Source organism: Carya illinoinensis, chromosome 11 (genome assembly GCF_018687715.1).
Source record: "Carya illinoinensis cultivar Pawnee chromosome 11, C.illinoinensisPawnee_v1, whole genome shotgun sequence".
In the NCBI taxonomy this organism is placed as follows: Eukaryota; Viridiplantae; Streptophyta; class Magnoliopsida; order Fagales; family Juglandaceae; genus Carya; species Carya illinoinensis.
Window position 1 is genome coordinate 796,599 of NC_056762.1, and position 20,971 is coordinate 817,569.

Consider the following 20,971-nt stretch of genomic DNA (forward strand, 5'->3'; position numbering starts at 1 on the left):
ATGGTGGCTATCTACTAGTCTAAAACCTACCTTACAAGAATTAATTCTCCAGCAGCTATCATCTCAAATTCGATCAAAGCTGGTTTTAATATCTTCACAATAAACTCTCTTCCATCAGTCAAACAAAAATCAAATTTCACATAACTAAGGGCTTCTTACTCTTTTCCATCTCTGGCCGATTCGGTGTAACAAGAGAAATCTCCTTCATCACTACAAAGTAAATCTGTTTGGTGCTCTCAATGGAAACAAATCCATATGTAGCTCAACATATGGATCTACCCATTATTGAGTGACACGTTAAAAGACTAAGCACTCATCTAATTCCAAAAGACACCCAACCTTAGAAGAAGAAGCAACAAAACAATCTTACCAATAGTCCCAGCAACACTTGTCCAGATGACTAGCCCAATCTCAATACAGAAGAAACACCATTGGCAATTATGTTACTTGAGATGCAATTTGGGGCAATAGGGAAAATAAAAAATTCCTAAGATAAGGTTCGGTCAAGCCTTTATCACATGAAACCGTCATCTGCAGTATGACGCCCCTGACTCCCACATACATAAATGCAAAAATCGTGACGTCAGGATTATGACAACACGGGTCACACAATCCAAACAATAAGTGTTAAATGTGTGCTCATGCAAAAAATGTACAACAAAAGCCATAGTGGGTAATTGAAAGATACTCAACTAAGTACCATAATTTTAAATATATATTTTTCAAAATAAAAATACCTTCAAAAGTTATACAGTAATCGGGTAAAAATATAATCCAAACCCAAAATACATAACAAAAGTGGGAAACAAATCCCAAAACGTGAAAAGCAACCCCATGTCACTTATCCGGTGGAGCTAATCTCTCAGGCTCAATGTCCTCATCTGAATCAAAATCTAGGATTTTATAAAACAAAATTGTAGTATTTGAATACCACGTGAGATTATGAATTTCAATAAGTAATCAATCAAATTCATAATTTCACAACCCACGAGATAAAAATACATTAATGCAACTAACATATATGCGTGCATATGCTGAAATATGCATGAGACCCAAAATCATTGTTTCCCAAAAAATGAATATTTTTCCAATACATGCCAAAATTTCCATTTGGCCCAAAACTATTTCATTAAAATAAATCACAATTTTCTCATAAAATTGCCTAAATATAAAATCACTATTTTCTTAAAAAATGATCCACATATCCATTTATCAAGATTTCCCATAAGAATCATCTGTACAACCTGCTTGCCTTCATCACACCATGAGTAAGGACCATGTATGTGATTTCGTAACGAACGATACCCAGTTCCTTACTCAGTACGTTTGTGGCCAAATATCCTCTAACTCCCGTCAGTAGAGTGTTTGGCTTTCTTGAACTCGCGTGCTGCCGTGCCTCCACCATTGGTAGCCTCTTTTTCACCACATCCCGACGACCCTCCAGCTACCTAACCCACCCATCTTTAGCCTTGATCCGCCATTGTTGAAGCCCCTCCATCTCCATTTCAGATTTGATCATTTTTGCCTCCAACCACTACTCACGGCTAACAATGACCACCATTTACTTCACCAACATCTATAAACTCTTCCATAGTCAACCCAAGTCTTTATTTATTTCCATTCAAAATTTAACATTTTTGACCCATGGCTTTGTTTTTTTAAAAAAATATTGTTCTGTCGTTGCGTCGCCAACTTTAGCACCTCCTTGATCCTCCAAAAATTATATTTTATCATTGTAAGTAATTTTCTAAAAAAATTTTAAGATTTAAATATAGTTTTGCACTAATGAATTTTCTGCAGTTTGGTTGGTTATATCGGTCCTTGTGTTCGAGGAGCATGGAGGTTGAGTTCATACAAATATATTAAACAAAAGAAATACAGAGTGTCTAAAATTGTAACTTGCGTTCTTTTAAACAAATAAAATCATCAAGTATTGAATTTAAATCAAAATTTGTAATTATTTCTCTTTCAATATAGACAATGGAAAGATGTTAGAAATACTACTAGTTATGGTTAGAATTCTTTTTTAATTTTATTTATAATAAAAATATGTATTTTATTTTATATGAGATGTATTTTATTTATTTCATTTTTATATCAGATTAAATTTTATGGAGAGGCCAAAATAATTTTTAGAGGAGTGGCCAATGTATGATAAATTAATATTATTTTATTAAATAAAAAATTAACATATATATATTTTTTCAAATTTCGGGGGGAGGGGGGGGTGGGCGCCATGGCCCCCTGCCCCAACATGGCTCTGCCATTGCCTGGAGCTGAATATATTGCTTATAATCAGGTAGCAAATTCTTTCGAGTGAGAACAATTACCACCTTAAAGATAGTGTTTTACACACCTCAAAGTCACATTTATTTTTTCAGATGTATCCAATCAAAATTTTTCAACAATTTTTTAAGGTAATAATCACAATGGAATCAGAATTTGATATAAACACTTTCAAGATGATAAATCAAGATTTTGTCAAACTAGATAGGTTTGATGGAACCAGTTTTTCTCTAAAAAGTTGATGTTAATTTTTATTGCATTGAAGATTTCATATGTTTTGGATCCCAACTTGCCAATACTTCCAAAACCTGAACGCAATGACAATGACAAACTCAAGGCGGAACTCATGAAGAAATGCAAAGAAGATGAATTGGTATGTAAGGGACACATTCCAAATACATTTTTTTTTTTTATCGTTTCTATGACTTGTGTACATCAATCATGTCATTAAGAGAAATTTGGGAGGCATTAGAACTCAAGTATAGAATCGAAAACACAGTATAGATAAATTCTTATAAAATATTTTGAATTTACAATAAATGATAATATTTCTTTAATTGATCAAGTCCTTGAATTGCAAGTTTTACTAAATAAATTTCGAGATCTTAATGTTGAAGTTTTGAACGTGTGCAAAATAGGGCTATTATTGCCAAACTTCCTCTAAGTTGGAATGATTATAAAAAGAAACTTATGTACACAACATAAGATTTCATTACAGAGCAAATTTAAAAAAATATTTACGAATTGAAGAGGAAACTTGAATTCGTGATAAGAAATTATTTTCTTAAAATGGCTCTAAAATAAACTTTGTTGATGATAAAAATAAGTTTCAAAATAATTTTGGTGGAAATAAGAGAGAATATATATAATGATCTTGCCAACAATGGTGACAAGTACAAGGAAATAAAAACTTTTATAATAGCATAAAGAATGGACACTTTAAGCATGGATGCAGATCATACAAGAAGAAATACAAGAAAGAAAATGGAAATCCTAATAGTGCAAATGAGATTAAAAATGAGACTTCAGAAATTATGGTCATGGTCTTTGAAATGCACATTGGCATGATTATAGAATTAAATATGGCTATAACAACTTAGAGATCTTCTGTTTTGTGCTTTTTAAACAGATATGAAGGTTCAAAGGTACTTGTATTGATCATCTATGCATGATATCTATGGCTTTGGTTCACTTCAATGATCTCTTCCACGACGTACATGAGTAGAGTACTACTAGCTACGTGACCTTAATCAATGTCCCCTACAAATAAATAGGTAAGGATTTAAAAAAATCTACACCATCACCTTAAATTAAAAACCATCATCATAATTTAAAGGCACAACCAAACAGATTTATTAAATTAAACCGGGCTTCATGGTTTTCTAGTGGGCCGGCAGTGGCATGAAGCGAACTTCGGCCCAAATACTTAACCCCCACCTCCCCTTCTTACAATAAATTGCACAAAGCTATAACAAATAAAGGGTGTGACCGAAATCAGATAATCCAAGAAAATGGTTAGCCTTACCTTCAAATCTCCATCATGAGTTGTTCAAAGACTTTCATGGCAGAAGCCGGCAAACACAAAAGCACGTTGATGCCTTTTCTATCTTTCCCATGCGCTAGATAAAAAACTGTTTCCTTACGAGGCAAATCCCCTGGCCCGGAAAACACTGGCTCTCCCCATCCAAAGTCTGCCGTGTGGAAAGGTAGCCTAGACCAAGATGTCACCACTAAGGTTGCTGCATGAGAAGGCCTAGCTCTTGTTGTTTCCACGTAGTCTATGGCTGATCTCATATAACTGTTTGTAACCATGTTAATTGCTTTGCGAACCAGACCAACTGCAGATGACAATGGACTCTTCACTAGTTCGGACGCACTGCATATTGAATTTGTTAATACAACTGCATTGCCAAAGTACCCCTTTGGTATTGGTGGCTCAAACCTAGACCGCCCATCAACAACAAGGAGAAGCTTCGTCTGTTGGTTGGACGGCATCCTTAATGCCTGAGTTCGAGCTCTCCAGACGAAAGCTGAGAGGGCTTCAAATGATGTGCACTTGTCTAGAACCCCATCTTCCATGGCCTTTTTCTTGAGCTGTCCAAGCTTCTCGGGGTCAAAACAGAAGGAACCATGTATAATTTCTTCTTCGTAAACTTTGTTGGTCTCTGATACCTCTTCAATATCAACAAATTCGTTGTGCTGAAACTCTATCTTAGGTGGGTTTCGGGCTTTGAGTATGCTTCTATCAAGAAAAGGAGGGACTTCAAGGGGCAAACCTCTTGCAGTTTCACTCCATGAGTTCATAAAATCTATGGCGGCAATTCCATCAAGTATACTATGGTTCAGACATAGACCAAGAACAAAACCTCCACATTTGAACTTCGTCACCTGGGGATTAAATTAGCAGTAAAGCTCTTAATTAAAAAGAGATGTTTGTTTCAACTTTACAAAGACGAAAACAGAGAGCAAAAGCGAAAAAGCAAAGTCAAGAGTTCTGCCAAATTCCCATTAATCTCTTTTAATTGAATGAATTTATATTAGCCTACTACATATAGCAAATGTGTTAATTCTGCATTATGCTGTCATATGGAAAAGAAAGATGCTATATAATCTGATCCATTCAACTCAAGCGAAGCAGTTGCCAGATGTGTCTATATAGCTACGTAAATTCAAATTAATACTTTGGTATTTCGGTTGATAAGGGAACTTATTAATTGTCGACCATCATCATCCATCTCCAATTCAAATAATCCAATCAATCAAGATAAGGAAGATGGAACTCGATTCTGCATAATTCAAGCCCTTTAATTTCCCTTCAACTAGCCCAAACTCCGTGGAATTTATTTTGGGTATTGTTCAGCTCATTCTAATTCTGTTAGACTACTTGAAGTATTTAGAACAATTAGAAGTGAATGCCAGACTAGATATCAGTCATGTAGCAAGATCTTGAAGTTTGAATACAGAGGATAGCAGCTTCTTTGATGAGAATTGAGAAATATTCTACAAAATACAAATAACGAGACATGCATATATACGATCTCGATCGAAGATCCAAACCTGAGCCACCAGAGTAAGTTTTGCGTCAAGTACGTTCGTTACGCCAGGAATGTCATGAACCAGCTTACCAATGGTGACCGGATCAGGCTTTGATATGTCTCCTATCTCCTCTATTGTGCCGTCTGCTTCGGCCTCAACAAAAATAGCGCCCTCACCGGTGCAATCCACCATCAGCCTTCCTTCTGAGCTCTTCGTTAGCCTTCCTGCGAGTGGGTAGTAATGGACAAGAACCTTTGACAAGGCTTCCTTGATGACTTTCGCAGCATCTTTGTTGCCTTTAGCATCCGATTTGCAGCAGTAAACAGTACGAACCATAAATGAAACCTGCTCAAGGTTTGAGAGGAAGTACAGACCCTTCTCTGTTTCTGCTGCAGGAAGAACCAGAGTTGGTTCTTCTTTCTTTACACTAAATTGAGTGGAGCCATTGCTAACGTTCTCCATCGAAAAATCACGCTAACCCAAGTAAATCTTTGCGAAATGGCAGTTTGATTTAATATATATTGGTATTTACGAACTGATCAGGGGAATGGAGAACAATGATGAATAATAATTGTTGAGAAAGGACAGAAAATCCAGCTAAAGAGTCGGGATGAACCTTCTTTATTTCCCCTCTTGATGGAAGTACTCTGCTTTAAAGGTCCTCCTCCAATCGTGTCAAAAAAAGAAAATCAACTTTCACAGTCGAAACTCTAGAGAGAGAGAAAGAGAGAGAGAGAGAGATGCATCTATACAGCTGCTGGTCAATCCATGTGCACGTTACCTTATCCGTCAGTCTACTTCATAACCTATCATCATATAACAACTATATTTATTACTCCTATATCAAATAACACAATTTATTAGATCACTAATTTACATAAATTTCATATTTAAGTTTCACAACTAACCCCTATTTAATTTTATAATCGATTGATTCATAAAATTATTGAATTTTAAATAAGATTAAAGTGTTAGAGCACTCACAACCGACTCTCTATCCTTTTTTATTTTCTCTAAATTTTAAGATTTATATTTAAAAAATGCTCTAAATGTACCCTCCATCCATCTCCCCCAAAAATAGGTTTTGGTTCGGGGATGGTACAGTGGACCCCATACTTGGAAGCCACCGTGGATCTCCTTGCCTCATTTCGGTTCCTAAACTCTTGTGCAGCTTCTCTCTTGTGCCCTACTTGCTATTGTGTCCATCCGGCAGCCCCTCTAATCATCTTCTCCAATAAGTGTCTCCACCTTTAACATGCACACGCACACTCTCTCTATCTCTCTCTCACTCACTCATGGGAATGCTCTAGATCTCTCTCCTTTGTGTCCACATCTAGCAGTCCCTCTGATCATATTATACATTATTGCTATTAGGCTTGTTTACCATTCGATATTATAGCAATGATATTGGCTATTGATTATCATAGGGTCTTTGATTTGATTGTCTTTGGGTCACAACTGTGCGTCCCCTTTCCACTTTCTTTGATTTCTAAGCAACAAGCTCTCAGTCTATAGGTTGTGATTTTGGCTATGATTATTATTATTTATGGTTGTGATTGGGGCTTTAATCATAGATATTTGTGCATCACCATTGTAAATCCCCTTTCCATTGTATTTTATTTCCAAGCAATAAGCTCTTGGTTGTTGGTTGTGATTTTGGCCATGATTACCATTATTTGTGGCTGTCATTACCATTGTACAGACTGAGGCTGTGGTTACCATCTATGGTTGTGATTGGGGCTGTAATCACAAATTATGGTTATGATTACCATTTGTGCATCACCACTGTGCATCCCCTTTCTATTATGCATCACCATTGTTCATTCCCTTTCCATTGTATTTGATTTCCAAGCAACAAGCTCTCGGTATTGTGATTACCATTATTTGTGGCTATGATCGGTGTTGTGATTACCATTATTTGTGGTGCTTGTATGACATTTGATTAGAGCTATGATTGGTCCTTTATGTAATGTACATATTTTGTGTTTGACATTCAATTACATTTGTCGCTGGAATTGTATATGTAAGTGTAGGGCTGAGATGATGGTATGATTGTTAGGTGTGCAAGTGTAATATCATCAGTTATAGTGAATGCTCATTGATCGGTATGGTAGGGTAACCCGGATGACCATCTTTACTGTAAAGTTTTCATAAAGGCCACTAGGATTTGCAGCCATTTGATCTTGTGCCCTTTGCTATGCTTAAAATTGCACTATTATGAGCTCCTATGGTATTGATTTATAACTTTATTTGGACGTTGGTTTATGCTTTCTTGGCTTAATTGAATCGGCGTACAAAAGGGCTTGGCACAAAGTTGGTTGATGTGGCAGCCCTACTTACAAGTGTTAGCAGTTTCAAAATCATGTGTCCGAACATGTTTTCTACATTGCTATATGCCTTAAAACTTGTTTTGGACTTTGGTTTTGTTTTCCCTTTATCTTTAATGATGGAAAAGTTGAATGAGGACAAGGAAAAATGGACACAAATTCCATGGCAAGATAATTTAGATAGCTAATTTTGGTGTGAAGATAATGAATATAGGCAACCGATTGTTGTAGCCATTGAGGACATTGCTACTTCATCTATATCACCATTCTTTTCCGAGCCATTTTGTAAAATATTGTCACAATTTATTTTGAGTTTCTAACATATCTAAATTCCTTCATTGTCTATGATTTTATAGATATGGGCTCACAAGAGCATGGAGATATGTTTTTATCGAACCTCAGTCAAAACCCTAACACTAACCACAATTTATTAAGTCAAACTCAACATAGTCCAGTGTTGGTGGAAGACTCTCCACCCCCACCCCAAGTAAAGGTTCTTACCACACAAAAAAAAAAAAAAAAAAAAAATCATGAAAGGGTGTTGACTTCACCCAAGAGGAAGAAAAACTACTTGTCTTGGCGTGGTTAAATACTAGCCTAGATGCAATGCAATCAAATGACCGATAAAAAACACGCCCAACTTTGATAGATTTTTTTTAATACTTAAATTAGTATAAGAAAAATACAATGAATAGGACCATTGGGTCCTTAATCATCGATGGTCGATGACTAAAAAAAGAACTAATAAATTTTATGCAAAACTAGCCCAAGTCGAAGGGTTAAATCAAATTGGCATGATCGAGTAAGATAAGGTATATCCATTCACTACTTCAAAGAACTTGTACATATTGTTTTATTAAATTTTTGAATAAATACAAACTAATTATTTTATGTTTGTTTGTACTTTGCAAGCTTGAGAAAGCGAAGCTTATATACCAATCGCTGGAGAAAAGCCAATTTCTATTCGCGCATTGTCAACACTTGTTAAAGGACCAATTTTCATGATGTTGCTGACCTCAACTCGTACATTTTTTGCTCTAGATTCAATAAATGATGCCAAAAAGGAGCATGTTCTTAACAATAATGTTGTTGAATTGGAGAGGCCAATGGAAAAGAAAGCGAAGAAAGCAAAATGGAAGGCCTCAACTGGGTTAGTTGAGGACATTGTCGAGCTCTTCAAGATGAAATCTACTCTTCTTGAGCAGTCACACGCTCAAGAGACATATTTTTTCTATCTTAAGGAGGAGAAAATGCATTATGATCGAGAAAGGGAGGAGCATAAAACATGACAGGAGAACAAGAGATTAAGGTTGGAAGAGGACAAACTTAATTTTCCCAGTTTAAAGTAGAGGAAAAAGCAGAAAAGGAGCAGTTAGAAAGGGAGGAGTGTCTCACATTGATGGATGTCACTGCCTTACTTGAAATACAATGTACATATTTCCAGTCACGTCAAATGGCAATTATGGAAAAACGTAATGCAAATGAACAATGACAGTTATTTTGTGATTACTTTGTGTAATTGAATTAATCATCTTAACAATTTTCACTAATACCAAGTATTGGTTAATTTGAATCTTTTTAGCTTTTTTATTTCATAAGGGTTAGATTTAGGGCCAATGTCTGTGACTTTGGATGATGTTTGGTTTGATGAAAACACGATAAATTTGTTTTTGGATGGAAATATGCTAAACATATATTACAGATATTCATTTGAAAATATTAGCTCAAATCTTGTTTTGATAACTTTTATTAGAGAATTGAAATTGTATGTAGGAATCTTGAGTCCAAACTGACAACAAATACTAAACTTGCTGGTTGATTTTCTAAATATGGGAATATAATTTTCATTGATGCTCAATTAGGTCCGATTGGAGCTGATGATGAGCTGAAGTGTTTCTAATTTGTTGATGATGTTGAATGAATTCCATAAGTTTAGCTGTAGGATTGCACAACGGTTCAGGAGGATTATCATCAACTTGTTTGTACTCGCCTCATTATCATCTGGCTCGTCTTCGATATGCATGTTATATAGAATTACATATGCTTTCATTATATTTTTAGATAATTGATTTGGGATAATCGAGTTGGTCCACGAACAATTGTAAAGCCTTTTTAAAGGACCCTAAATGCACACTCTATGTCCTTTCTTGTTGATTCCAATACTATCGCATAATATTTTTTCTTGTTTTCTTGTGGAAATGAGACCGCCTTCATAAATGTTGACCACTTTGGATAAATTTCATTGGCAATTGAGTAATTGATTGGAGGAGCACACCCTTGCGCAAGTTTAGTAAAAATAAAAGATCTCTCTAGTACGTTGATATCATTATGAGAACTGAGTAACATGGAAAGACATGCCATATTCAAAGATGATATGATACTATCTATTCTAATATAATAGTTGGTTCATGATTGTAACCGGAATACATACATTTCCACCCAGATGGATAATTTTTCTACTTCTAATACAAGCAATCAATACTTTCTAGCATATCTGGAAATCTATTTTATTCACCAACAATGAGAAATCAAGAAATATTATTGGTATTTGGAAACCTCAAATCTTCATTAGAAAAAATATTTGCAACCGCTTACACAAATTTTTTCAAACTCTCCATTGTAGTGTTTTCTTCAATCCAATATGTATTCATCCTTGAAATCGATATTTACACACAAACATTCTTAATGCAACATTTATTAGATAGACAGAGTTCTTCTAGCATTGTTTATTCTTTTGATAAAGTATGGCTTGTAAGCTTTTACCACATGCTGAATACAAAGAAAAAGAGAACGGCCAATACGAAATCTCCTTCGAAATATATTATAGGGATATATTGGTAATTTTGTAAAATACTCATGAAATAGTTGTTCATACCCTTGTTTACGATTACGCTTAATATATTTACGACATTGATGAGTACTACCATGAGTATTTTTTTATCCTCCATCTTCGTTGAATTGTCTCCAACTCATCTTCAGAATCTAAGTGAGGAAGCAATTTGCGAAAGAAAGAACCCACCATTTTAAAAATAAAAGTGAAAAATGAGACTGGAATGAAAATTTTGACTGTGATTTCAAATGAAATCGTTGTTTTGGATTTCAATGAAAGAGTAAGTGCTCTTATTTATACATCAAAATATTATCATTTGAGAATATGATCAGTAGGAAAATGACACAAAATATTACCATTAAAAGAAGGACAAAAAGTATTACTATCAAGAATTTAACCATTACAAAATATTACCATTGGAAAAGGTGAATTTTGACAAAAAAAAATTATTCTTAAAAACATAATCCTCTTGAAATTACTATCATATCTGTAAAAAAATAATTTATTTATTTTTAAATATTCACTAGAGATTAATAGTTCAAAAAATAAGGAAAAAGATAAAAGAGTGAATAGTTAAGAATATTGTAAGGGAAGTGAGAGAAAAAATAATAAAAATATATTATTTTAATAGAATAGAGAAAAGATAGAGAGTGAGATGTATGATGTTTTGAAAAAATAAATAGTTAAAATAGGAAAAAGATGATTTTGACTAAAATTTAGGAAAAAAATTTGATCATCCCAATGTAGATGCTCTTAGTAAGCTAATAAGTTAGTTTACTTCCACAAAATGTATAAAAAAAAAATTGGACGTGTTTTAAATCTTAAAAAAGATGATTTTCAACTTTTATTTTTAAAAATAATAGACAACTTAACTACAAGTCACTACTTAATAATATAGTAATTTTTGAAATTTCTATATTATTTTTTCTTTCATTTGATGTGTTTAAATTTTAAAAGTTGTGAATTAGTTAAATATTTTTAAAAAAGTAAAAATTTATAAATTTATTTAAAAATAATTTCTTAACAATTAAATAAAAAAAATGGGATAGATCCTCATGGATGCGATGCAGTATTTTAAAAAGGGAAAAACTCAAAGCTGATCGGATATAAAACTTATTTTCACACCAACCAATAACTATTTGCCACGTAGGATATGCAGCCTTTAAACACATACATTCAACTCTTTAGAATCATTTTTCTTTCATTCCATTTGCAACCCTTTCTAAAGAGTTCTCTTTCCCCTTCATTTCGAAAGTCAGCCAACAAACACCACTCCCTCCCTCTCGCGGCATTGATTTCACCACCCCTTCCTCTCACGCAGTCTTCTCATTGGGTGGGTAAGTTCTCAATTTATGTATTTCACATGCCAGTTTCTGTTGGGATTTAAGGTTTGATTTATGGGTTTATTTTTGCATTTAATGCGATTCTAGGGTTCTCTCTTTCTTTTGTGACACTACCGACGCATCTCTGCCATTTTTGTTCCTAGAATTAATGGGTTTTGGTTTCAGGCTAAATCTCAAGTGGGGTTTTCCGACTCAACTTCTTTTCCCCTCCAATTCACATTTCAGGTTTTCTTCTTCTTATGGTGAGTTTATTGGATCTAAAGCTCATTTCATACTTGTTCTCCCAAAGGGGTGAAAAAATGAGCTATAAAATGTTTTCTTTTTGTCTAGCTTCCATCTCTATTCTCTGCTGTAATTAGTTTTTGAATAGCATAAACCCACATAAACACACTTCACATGGAGATTGTTTGGTTATCTCTTCAAATTTGAAAGCATTGAATATTGGTGCTTAAATTTAGTCATATATTCGTCACCCTGTTATCTTGAAATCCATTTTTGAGCCCAACAAAGTACTAATAGCAGACTTAAGCGTAAAACTGGATGTTAGACTTGATTTCCTAACTAGTTTTGATAGGGATTGAATTTTAGAGTTTGCTCTAGTAAATGGATGTTAGACTTGATTTCTTATAGGAACTGTGGTAAAATCTCACGGGCTTTAGCATTTTCTGAAGTATGCTCTCAACTCGCTACAGAACTCTAAGAGGATTTTTAGACATCAAGCAACATGCGAGATTGGTTTCTTCATTCTAAAATATATTATTGAGCTATTTTCCTGTTTTATTTGAGTACAAAAGAAGGGGAAAAATGTTGTTTTATTTGAGTAAAATACATTTGCTTTACTTGATCCTATCATTCAGGTTGTTTTGCTTGATATCTTCTGGTAAATAGCATATGCTTAGCAATTTGCATGACATTGTAATAGAGTTTGCAGAAGTATTTCAGTGTACTTGATGTTTGCATAAAATTTGATTTTATGTTAAGATCATTTTAAATATATGGGTTCATGTCATTGTCGAATAGTATATTCCTGCAAACATGTTACCTATATGGATCTTTTAATCAAGCAAGTGGTTCAGGTTGGCATGTTGAGCCTTGTAAGCTAGATTTGAAGAGCCTACCTGTGCGATTGTGTTAACATGATACTAACATAGCAATGAGCAATTTCTTTACTTGCTTTCTTTAGATAAGCTCATTTTTTGAGATTGGATATGGTTAACCTAAGATGCTCGATCTTTAAAAAAACTTGTCTAATAATTGAAAACATGATTTATCTGTTTGGGTTGAATTTGTGGATTGTTGTAACCTCTTCTTGTGTATGTAGAATATTCATTTTCAAGTATTTCTTTGCCAGTTCTAATGTGGTTCTGAACTCTTTTCCAGTCATGATTCTTTGATGGATTTACATGAACATGCATGCTATTTTCTGAATTATCCCACATTGTTTTTCTAGCAACAAAGGAACATTGCTTTTCTATTTTATGAATTAATGTTGCTATTTTTTATTTTATTTTTTTATTTTTCTTTCTTTTGAACATCAAAATTATGTGATTAATAGTTTCTTTTAATAATGAGTTTTTGCAGAATACTGAAACTCCTTCAAAGATCTTCCTCATCAACTGCTTGTCTACCATCCAACAACCATTATATGGACATGAGGTTGTAGCTGAATCCGGAAGAACTTGATAGCAATGATAGATAATCACTTGTGCATCTTTGTGGAAAAAGAAGTTGATTGCGTCTCGTCTTGAGTTTTATTTATTGCGTTATTAGTTAGTTTGAGATTTTTTTAAGTGAATGATAATGTAAATAGTTTAATGTTACTGTAAAACATTTCATGTAATTCGTTCTAGTATTACATTTTATGCTATTGCAGATCACAATCAGTCATTATGCATGGAACGTGTCCCTATTTTATACAAGAAATAATTGCCAAAAAATTGTTGCTTATATTAGACAAAGGAAGAGATGATTTATAACACAAACGGTAAGAAGAAAAGGGCATAAACAGAGTGCAGCATCCATAAGTCTCACACAACCATATCCATCTCACATCACTTGGCTTATAGTCATCTAGTTTGAGAATTTTTTTACAACCAAAATATAGAAAATGTTTAATGAGTCTAACGATCATCTGGCATATGAAAATTTCACGATGCTCCAAATTCTTCATTTTGTGACATTGCTTGGTCTTGCATATTCCTACAAACTAAAAAAAATAAAGATTAGAATAACTGACAAAATCAAAAGTTTAAATATAAAACAAATAAGATCAACGTAGTATTCATACATATCAAATGTGGTTGACATTGTGGCCGGGTTTGGAGAGAATATAATGGAGCTTGGTTTCCCCATATTCTTGCAAAAAAAAAAAAGAAAAGAAAAAGACTAATTCATCAACCAACTAGCAAATGCCCTTCTTACATGCCAAGTAAAAAAAAGAAGCCAAGTTAAAAAAAATACCCATGTGATGGGAATTTGTTTCTTACATGCCCTTCTTGTTTACAAACGCTGCATCGTCGCTTTTTTATTAATACATTTTCTTTTGGATTTTTTTATCGTAATGATGTAGGCCTTCTTTTAGAAACAATATGTGGCGGATCTTGCAATGGGAAATTGGAGACTATTTGGCTCTGGACCATATGTCCCTTTGTGTTACAATCATCATCATTTATCAGTTCAAGCTCTTGATGAATATTATCTATTCTCCTAGAAGCATGCTCATATTTCTTGATAGATAGTGACTCCATCTTTGTAACCAAGTAAAACCGTCTCATCAAACGATGCTCCACCACTAATGCCAATGGGACTGTCTCCAATGGCCCCTCATCAATGCATATCTTATCCACGACGCGACTTTTTGCATTCATCGTCCACCTCTCCAAAACATATGACTGCAACACATTATCCAAAATACTTTTTTTTTGCCAAAACATGTAGGTTGTGCCGGTATAAGAAGTCAATAAATTCAAACTTACAACATGTACAAGAAACAGTGTTGTTCTCCTACCAAGTATTACTTCATATGCCGGCTTTTCTTTCCCTACAATGCCCACCCAGTAAATTTTTCAACCATCTTCTTCACATGTTTTGTGTGCCTTGAAACATTGGCTATTAAATAACTCATCTTGAAAGATCAAAAAGGATTTTCTTGTATAGATCTTGGCTGCTTCTTCTTCAATATTATAAGAAGTTCTCATAATTGACTTCAATGTTTTTGTCTTCACATTTTTCTCTTTTTCAATAAGATAATAGACGTTCAAAGTTTAGCATATTGATGGACGAATTTACTTACCATCATACTTGACCAAACATAGTTTTTAAAAAACTTGTTTATATTCTCACTTCTTTGAATTGTGGACATTATAGGGCAAAATGTGCTTATCAAGTAAGCAGGTATCCACTTTGATCTCCTGGAATAAATATTCTGCATCCAACTATTTTCTTCCAACTTGTACTTCAATAACAAATCAGTCTACTCCAACTCAAACTCCTCAATAATGAATGTCTCATGAATAAAATGGTTAAATTCATGTTGAAATTTTAGATATTTGTTATAAACATGAGCTAAATATTCAAGGACTTTTTGTAAGAGATGCCATAAGCACAATTTGTAAGTTGTATTGGGCAATACTTCGGTGATGGTCTTAGCCATTGACTTATCATCATCAATTATTATTGTAAAGGGAGCACGACCAAGCATCGCTTATTGCCATGTTTTCAATAACTATGTGTAAGATTTGGCTATCTCATTTATCAGTAAAGCACATCCAAACATCATAGATTGATGATGATGATTAATCCCAGTGAATAGAACAAAGGGCATATAGTAGTGATTTGTCAAGTACGTAGCATCAAATGTAACAACGTCTCCAAAATATTGATATGATGCTCTTGATCTAGCATCTTCCCAAAAGCAATTCCTCATCGACCCATCTTCATTAAGTTGGATCAAATATACGAATCCTGGATTGCTATGTTCACTTTTCAAAAAGTATTCATATAATTTTTGTGCGTCTCCCTCTCCTAGAAGTTGCCTCCTACTATTGTCTAAATAATTCTGAATGTCCTTAGCAATGCAACCAATATTATAATCACCACCTGATTCCTTATTTAACATGAACATTATTTTTCTTGTTGGTATCCCCGACTCATTTAGTGTGTCAACAAATTTTTTTTTGTACTGGTGTCACCTGTGTATGCCCACAAAGCAAACTTGTACTCCTAGGTGTTAACAACTCATAATTATGTTGTAGTACAAACTTGGACACAACCCATTTATCTCCATCCTTCTTTATTTTCATCATTGCCTAACACCCACATTTTGTTTCTGCAACCTCAGGTCTTGCTTTCTCTTTAAGTTTAAAATTATAACTACGGGGTCTTTTTCTCGAACACACATACTCTACACCAATTAATGATCTGTCTATGTTTGACAATCGAGTATGATTTGTTCGAATGCTAAAACCAGTTCGTCTGGAAAAAGGCTTTATAGAAACTATATGCATCCTCTATATCATCAAACTCTAGACCCACATATGACTCCACATATGAAAATGACATCATATGGCTTTCCTTGGGCATATTCTTGTCTTGTTTAACCTCACCATCACCTTCAATCATCTTAACTTTATCGGCACTAGAATTACAACTGCCTAAAATCTCAACAGGATCTCTTGATATACTCATCATTCACTCAACCTGATATGATTTATAGGGCAATGATAGCTCAATAGACAATCAAATTAAGTGTTATATATATAGCTCAATACAAAACTCTAGAATAAAAAAAGAAGAAGAAGATTTCAATGTAAAACTCGTTAGAAAATCACACAATGTATATATAGGTAGTGCTACTATATGTGGTGCACCACACAAGTTGGAAAAAAATAAAGAATGACAAGGAAAGGTCATGAGACCACTTGGTTTGCTTTATATATATATCAGACATGCATAAGGGCCCAACACATTTATTATCATAAAAAATGATTGGTATATAAAAAGAATGTTAGATAAATTAATATATATGATCTTGAGATATGTAAAATAATAAAAAAATTATAAAAAGAAAAGAAAAGAAAGAGAAATGCCTACAAGTTCACCTTTGAGATGATAATAAAAAAAAAAGTTGAACATTTTAGTTGATTAAAATCATAAACTCTAAGGTCCGAATTGGTTATACAAAATTAAAAATCTTATCTCATCTTATCTCAATTCATCATTACAATATTTTTAAATTTCTATATAAAATATAATAAATAATTTAACCTTTTCAAATCTCAATACAAAATTAATATTAAAAAATTATATTATAATAATATTTTATTTATTATTATTTAAAATATTTTATCTTATTTTTATCTATATAATTAAACAAGATATAAAATAATTTGTGGATTTTATGAGATAAAACAAAAATAAAAGACTAACAAAAAAAATCCTACCTGTTGTAAAGTTTCACAAACACGTAGCTCCACAAATCTTGAAAAGGAGACAGCAAGCCCACAAATCTTGGAAAACTTGAAGTGGAGAGACAGAGAGACTGTTCGGACGGATAGTTTAGAGAGTGAGGAGCAGGTCACGTGGGTGGGGAATAAAAAAATAATTTAAAATAATTTTATCACTTGTGTGAGGGTGCAGATAAAATTACGGGAAGAAACCTATGTGTTATACTTTGATTGGCTGGTGTAAACACTCCCTACCCACCAGATGGGCGTGCCACCCTTTTAAAAAAGAAATATCATATGATACGATTATTTTTGCAACTAAAGGAAAACGTGATACACAGTAACTCGTTTATGATTGTTGGCTGTTTACAAAATGCATTATGCAATGTCCGGGATGTCGGATATGGTGTCTAAATGAAAACAAAACACCATATCTCAATAATCACAATAATCTCAAAATATGCTTTAACGCCCAACACGTGTATATATATCTATAAGGGAGCCAGCTGGAAATTAAATAAATAAAAAACTTAAATAGCAATTAAGCATGCTACCTACAAGTCAACACCGATGGATCTTTTTAGACCGATTGCTAGAATCATATCACAGTAGTCGCTTTAGGTTGTGTTTAGATGTTCAACACTTCTCAACTCTTCTCACTACTATTTATTATTTTATTATTATTTTTTACTTATTTTTATTACTATTTATTATTTTTTACCTATTTTTTATTATTATTTATTACTTTATTATTACTTTTCACTTACTTTTTATTACTATCAGATATTACATGCAACTTTGTGACTATTTCAGCATGTGCACTTGCCTCTGCTGATAGCTCGTAAGAATTTTTCAGTACGAAATTAATATAATTAATTATATTAATAAAATACTTAAAAAATTATATAAAAATAAATATATACAGAATTTTTTAATGTGAAACGGCAAGTGCTACGGTATTGTAGTATTGTAGTGTAATACCAGAAAATGTATTTTTATAGTCTAAATTCTATTTGGTCTGCGTCTAGAGTTTTGTTTGTTCTGTCATTGACTAATTCTTAAAGCTATTTAATATTTAATGTTGTTGGAGCTGGAAATATATCATATAATATAAGGTTGGAAAATTGGAGATCTAGACATACGTGAAAATTATTTAAGAGCTACGGCCTCAGCCTTGAAGTACTGGGGTTTTAACAGCTAGCTACGTACCAACAAGTCAAATTAATTTTTTTTTTTTTACTTTTTTAATGTTTTAAAATATTATTTTTTTTAAAAATTCACCATATCATTAAAAAAAACTTCTTTAATCATAAAATAATAATAAAAAAATCACTCGAGATCCCAATCCGATTCCACGTGTGGCTTTAGCATTTCCGATATTACGAAACGTTTAAAAAAAAAAAAAAAAAAAACGTTTTAAGAGTGCTCCTTGGATTTTCGAGATTCCTAGCACAAAATCTCATTGACAGAGTGATCTTCAAATTCCACGTGAAGAAAACAACTTATTGAGAAAACAATAGAAGAAAAAAATCGTTGGCTACCAAACATAGAACACCATACATGAAGGAATTAATTCAGGCAACATAAACGATTCAAAAATGAAGAAAGTCCATGAAGCTAGATATCTTCAAATCTGCATGAGTTCTTCAAAGATTTTCATGGCAGAAGCCGGCAAACCCAAAAGAACACTTATGCTTCTACTCCCTTTCCCGTGAGATAGAAGAAAAGCTACTTCCTTATCAGGCAAATTTCCCGGCCCAAGAAAAATAGGCTCTCCCCATCCAAAGTCTAGCGCGTTGACGTTTAGCTTTGACCAGTCTGTGATCAGCAAGGATGCTGCTCGAGAAGGCTTGGCTCTTGTTTCTTCAAAGTAGTCTATCTCTGATCTCATGTGGCTGTCTGTGATCATTTTTATTGCCTTCTGAACTCTCCCTACTGTAAATGAGAGTGGGTCCTTCAGAAGCTCACTTGCCTTGCATATTGAATTTGCTAAAACCACAGCATTCCCGAAGTACCCCCTGGGTAATGGTGGCTCAAATCTAGACCGCCCATCAACTGCAACCAGAAGTTTTGTCAGTTGATCCGGCTGCATCCCTAATGCCTGGACTCGAGCTCTCCAGATGAAAGCTGAGAGGACTTCAAACGTTGTGCACTTTTTCAGAACGCCATCTTCCATGGCATTTTTCTTGAGTTGTTGAAGCCTCTCAAGATCAAAACAAAAGGAACCATACAGCATTTCTTCTTGATAGAGTTTGTCGCTCTCTGATATATCTTCGATCTCAGCAATATTGTCATGTAGTTGAGATTCTACCTTAGGTGGGTTTCTGGCTTTGAGCATACTTCTATCAAGAAATGGAGGGATTTTGAGGGATAAACCTCTTGCAGTTTCAGTCCATGAGTTCATAAATTCCCCGGCACCAATTCCATCAAACATACAATGGTTCAAGCATATGCCAAGAACAAAACCTCCACATTTGAACTTAGTCACCTAGAACATTAAGTTCACAATACAACTTTTAAAAAGGGATGTTTAGAAAAATCACTCATATAATTTAAGACCATTTCCCTTCAACTAGCCCGATAATTTTTTTTTTAAGCTCGATCGTTCTAGATCTGTTTGACAAGGGAAATAAAGAGATCATATCAATCATTTTTATATGATCTTCAATTTCACCTAGAGGTGGAACCTCTTTCAATGAGAAATATATATACATATATAATATATAAGAGATCATTAGAAAAAAAACAACCAAAGGATCTCCAAACCTGAGCCAGCATAGGATGTATCTCAAGTATTTCCTTTGCGGCAGGAATATTGTCATAAACAAGCTTTCCAAGGGTGACCGGATCAGGCTTCGTGATGTCTCCTATCTCCTCTACCGTACCGTCTGCGTTGGCCTCCACAAAAACAGCACCCTCGCCTGTGCAGTCCACCATCAGCCTTCCTTCTGTGTTGACGCTTAACCTCCCTGCAAGTGGGTAGTAATGGACAAGAACCTTTGACAAAGCATCCTTGATCACTTTCACGGCGTCCTCGTTGCCTTTATCTTCCGATTTAAAGCAGTAAACAGTACGAACTACATATGAAGTCTGGTCAAAGTTTGATAGGAAGTACAGACCCTTCTCTGTTTCTTCTGCAGGAGGCACCATAATGGGTGCTTTTTGCTTTACACTAAGTGGAGATGTGTTATTGCTAACATTCTCCATCAGAAAGCACGTTGTTAATGCAGCTATTTCTTCTTGAAATCGCAGTTTCGTTCCCTGCATAATGTGGTGTAAGGGCATGAGCAACGTAAGAAAATGAAGAAATCTTCAAATGATGATGATTTATAGAGAAATGAGAAAGAATGGTAGTAATAGCTGTAATGGGAAAAAGAAAAATCATTTACAGATCTCGACGTGGTCAACATGTACTAATTAGTGGTAGAATAAATAAATAAATAAATAAAATCTCCGGAAATCAAAAAACTATTTATAATGAAATATTGTTAAATAATAGAGAATAATTGGCCTTGCATAATACATACAATATGAAAAAAATCTTTGTCGGCTTACGTCGATCACAGAATAAATAAAGAGAATTTCTACTTGCAACGGGGCTCAAAACTCCTACGCAACCGGGCACTCCTTCCGATGAAATCCTGTAAGCAACTCTTTCTCAATCGCTCTCTCTCTTTCAAACCCTCGAAGAGCTCATTGCTTAAC

General features: G+C 34.0%; 2 protein-coding genes across 3 annotated transcripts; both read right to left on the bottom strand.

The window, feature by feature from the left end:
- Window positions 1-3,180: 3,180 nt before the first annotated feature.
- Window positions 3,181-6,026, bottom strand: LOC122282939 (omega-hydroxypalmitate O-feruloyl transferase-like). 2 transcript variants are annotated; one of them, XM_043095029.1, is made up of 3 exons: window positions 5,344-6,026; window positions 3,812-4,674; window positions 3,181-3,546 (listed from the first exon to the last, which is right to left on the bottom strand). In XM_043095029.1, exons 1-2 carry the CDS (start codon window positions 5,782-5,784, stop codon window positions 3,814-3,816), a joined length of 1,302 nt encoding a protein of 433 aa, XP_042950963.1. In that variant the 5' UTR covers window positions 5,785-6,026; the 3' UTR covers window positions 3,181-3,546; window positions 3,812-3,813. The 2 variants fall into 2 exon arrangements, with proteins under 2 accessions (XP_042950963.1, XP_042950962.1); XM_043095028.1 differs by lacking the exon at window positions 3,181-3,546 and having other exon boundaries at window positions 3,613-4,674; window positions 5,344-6,024.
- A 12,674-nt stretch (window positions 6,027-18,700) lies between these two features.
- On the bottom strand, window positions 18,701-20,591 carry LOC122280646 (omega-hydroxypalmitate O-feruloyl transferase-like). Its single transcript, XM_043091625.1, has 2 exons — window positions 20,033-20,591; window positions 18,701-19,754 (listed from the first exon to the last, which is right to left on the bottom strand). Exons 1-2 carry the CDS (start codon window positions 20,549-20,551, stop codon window positions 18,894-18,896), a joined length of 1,380 nt encoding a protein of 459 aa, XP_042947559.1. The 5' UTR covers window positions 20,552-20,591; the 3' UTR covers window positions 18,701-18,893.
- Between the last annotated feature and the right edge of the window lie 380 nt (window positions 20,592-20,971).

Bases quoted from the DNA above. Each gene is read 5' to 3' on its own strand.
- LOC122282939 (XM_043095029.1), bottom strand. From the start codon at position 5,784: ATGGAGAACGTTAGCAATGGCTCCACTCAATTTAGTGTAAAGAAAGAA. The intron at 4,675-5,343 runs GTTTGGATCTTC...TTTAATCCCCAG, and splicing joins AACTTACTCTGGTGGCTCAG to GTGACGAAGTTCAAATGTGG.
- LOC122280646 (XM_043091625.1), bottom strand. From the start codon at position 20,551: ATGCCCTTACACCACATTATGCAGGGAACGAAACTGCGATTTCAAGAA. The intron at 19,755-20,032 runs GTTTGGAGATCC...TTAATGTTCTAG, and splicing joins TACATCCTATGCTGGCTCAG to GTGACTAAGTTCAAATGTGG.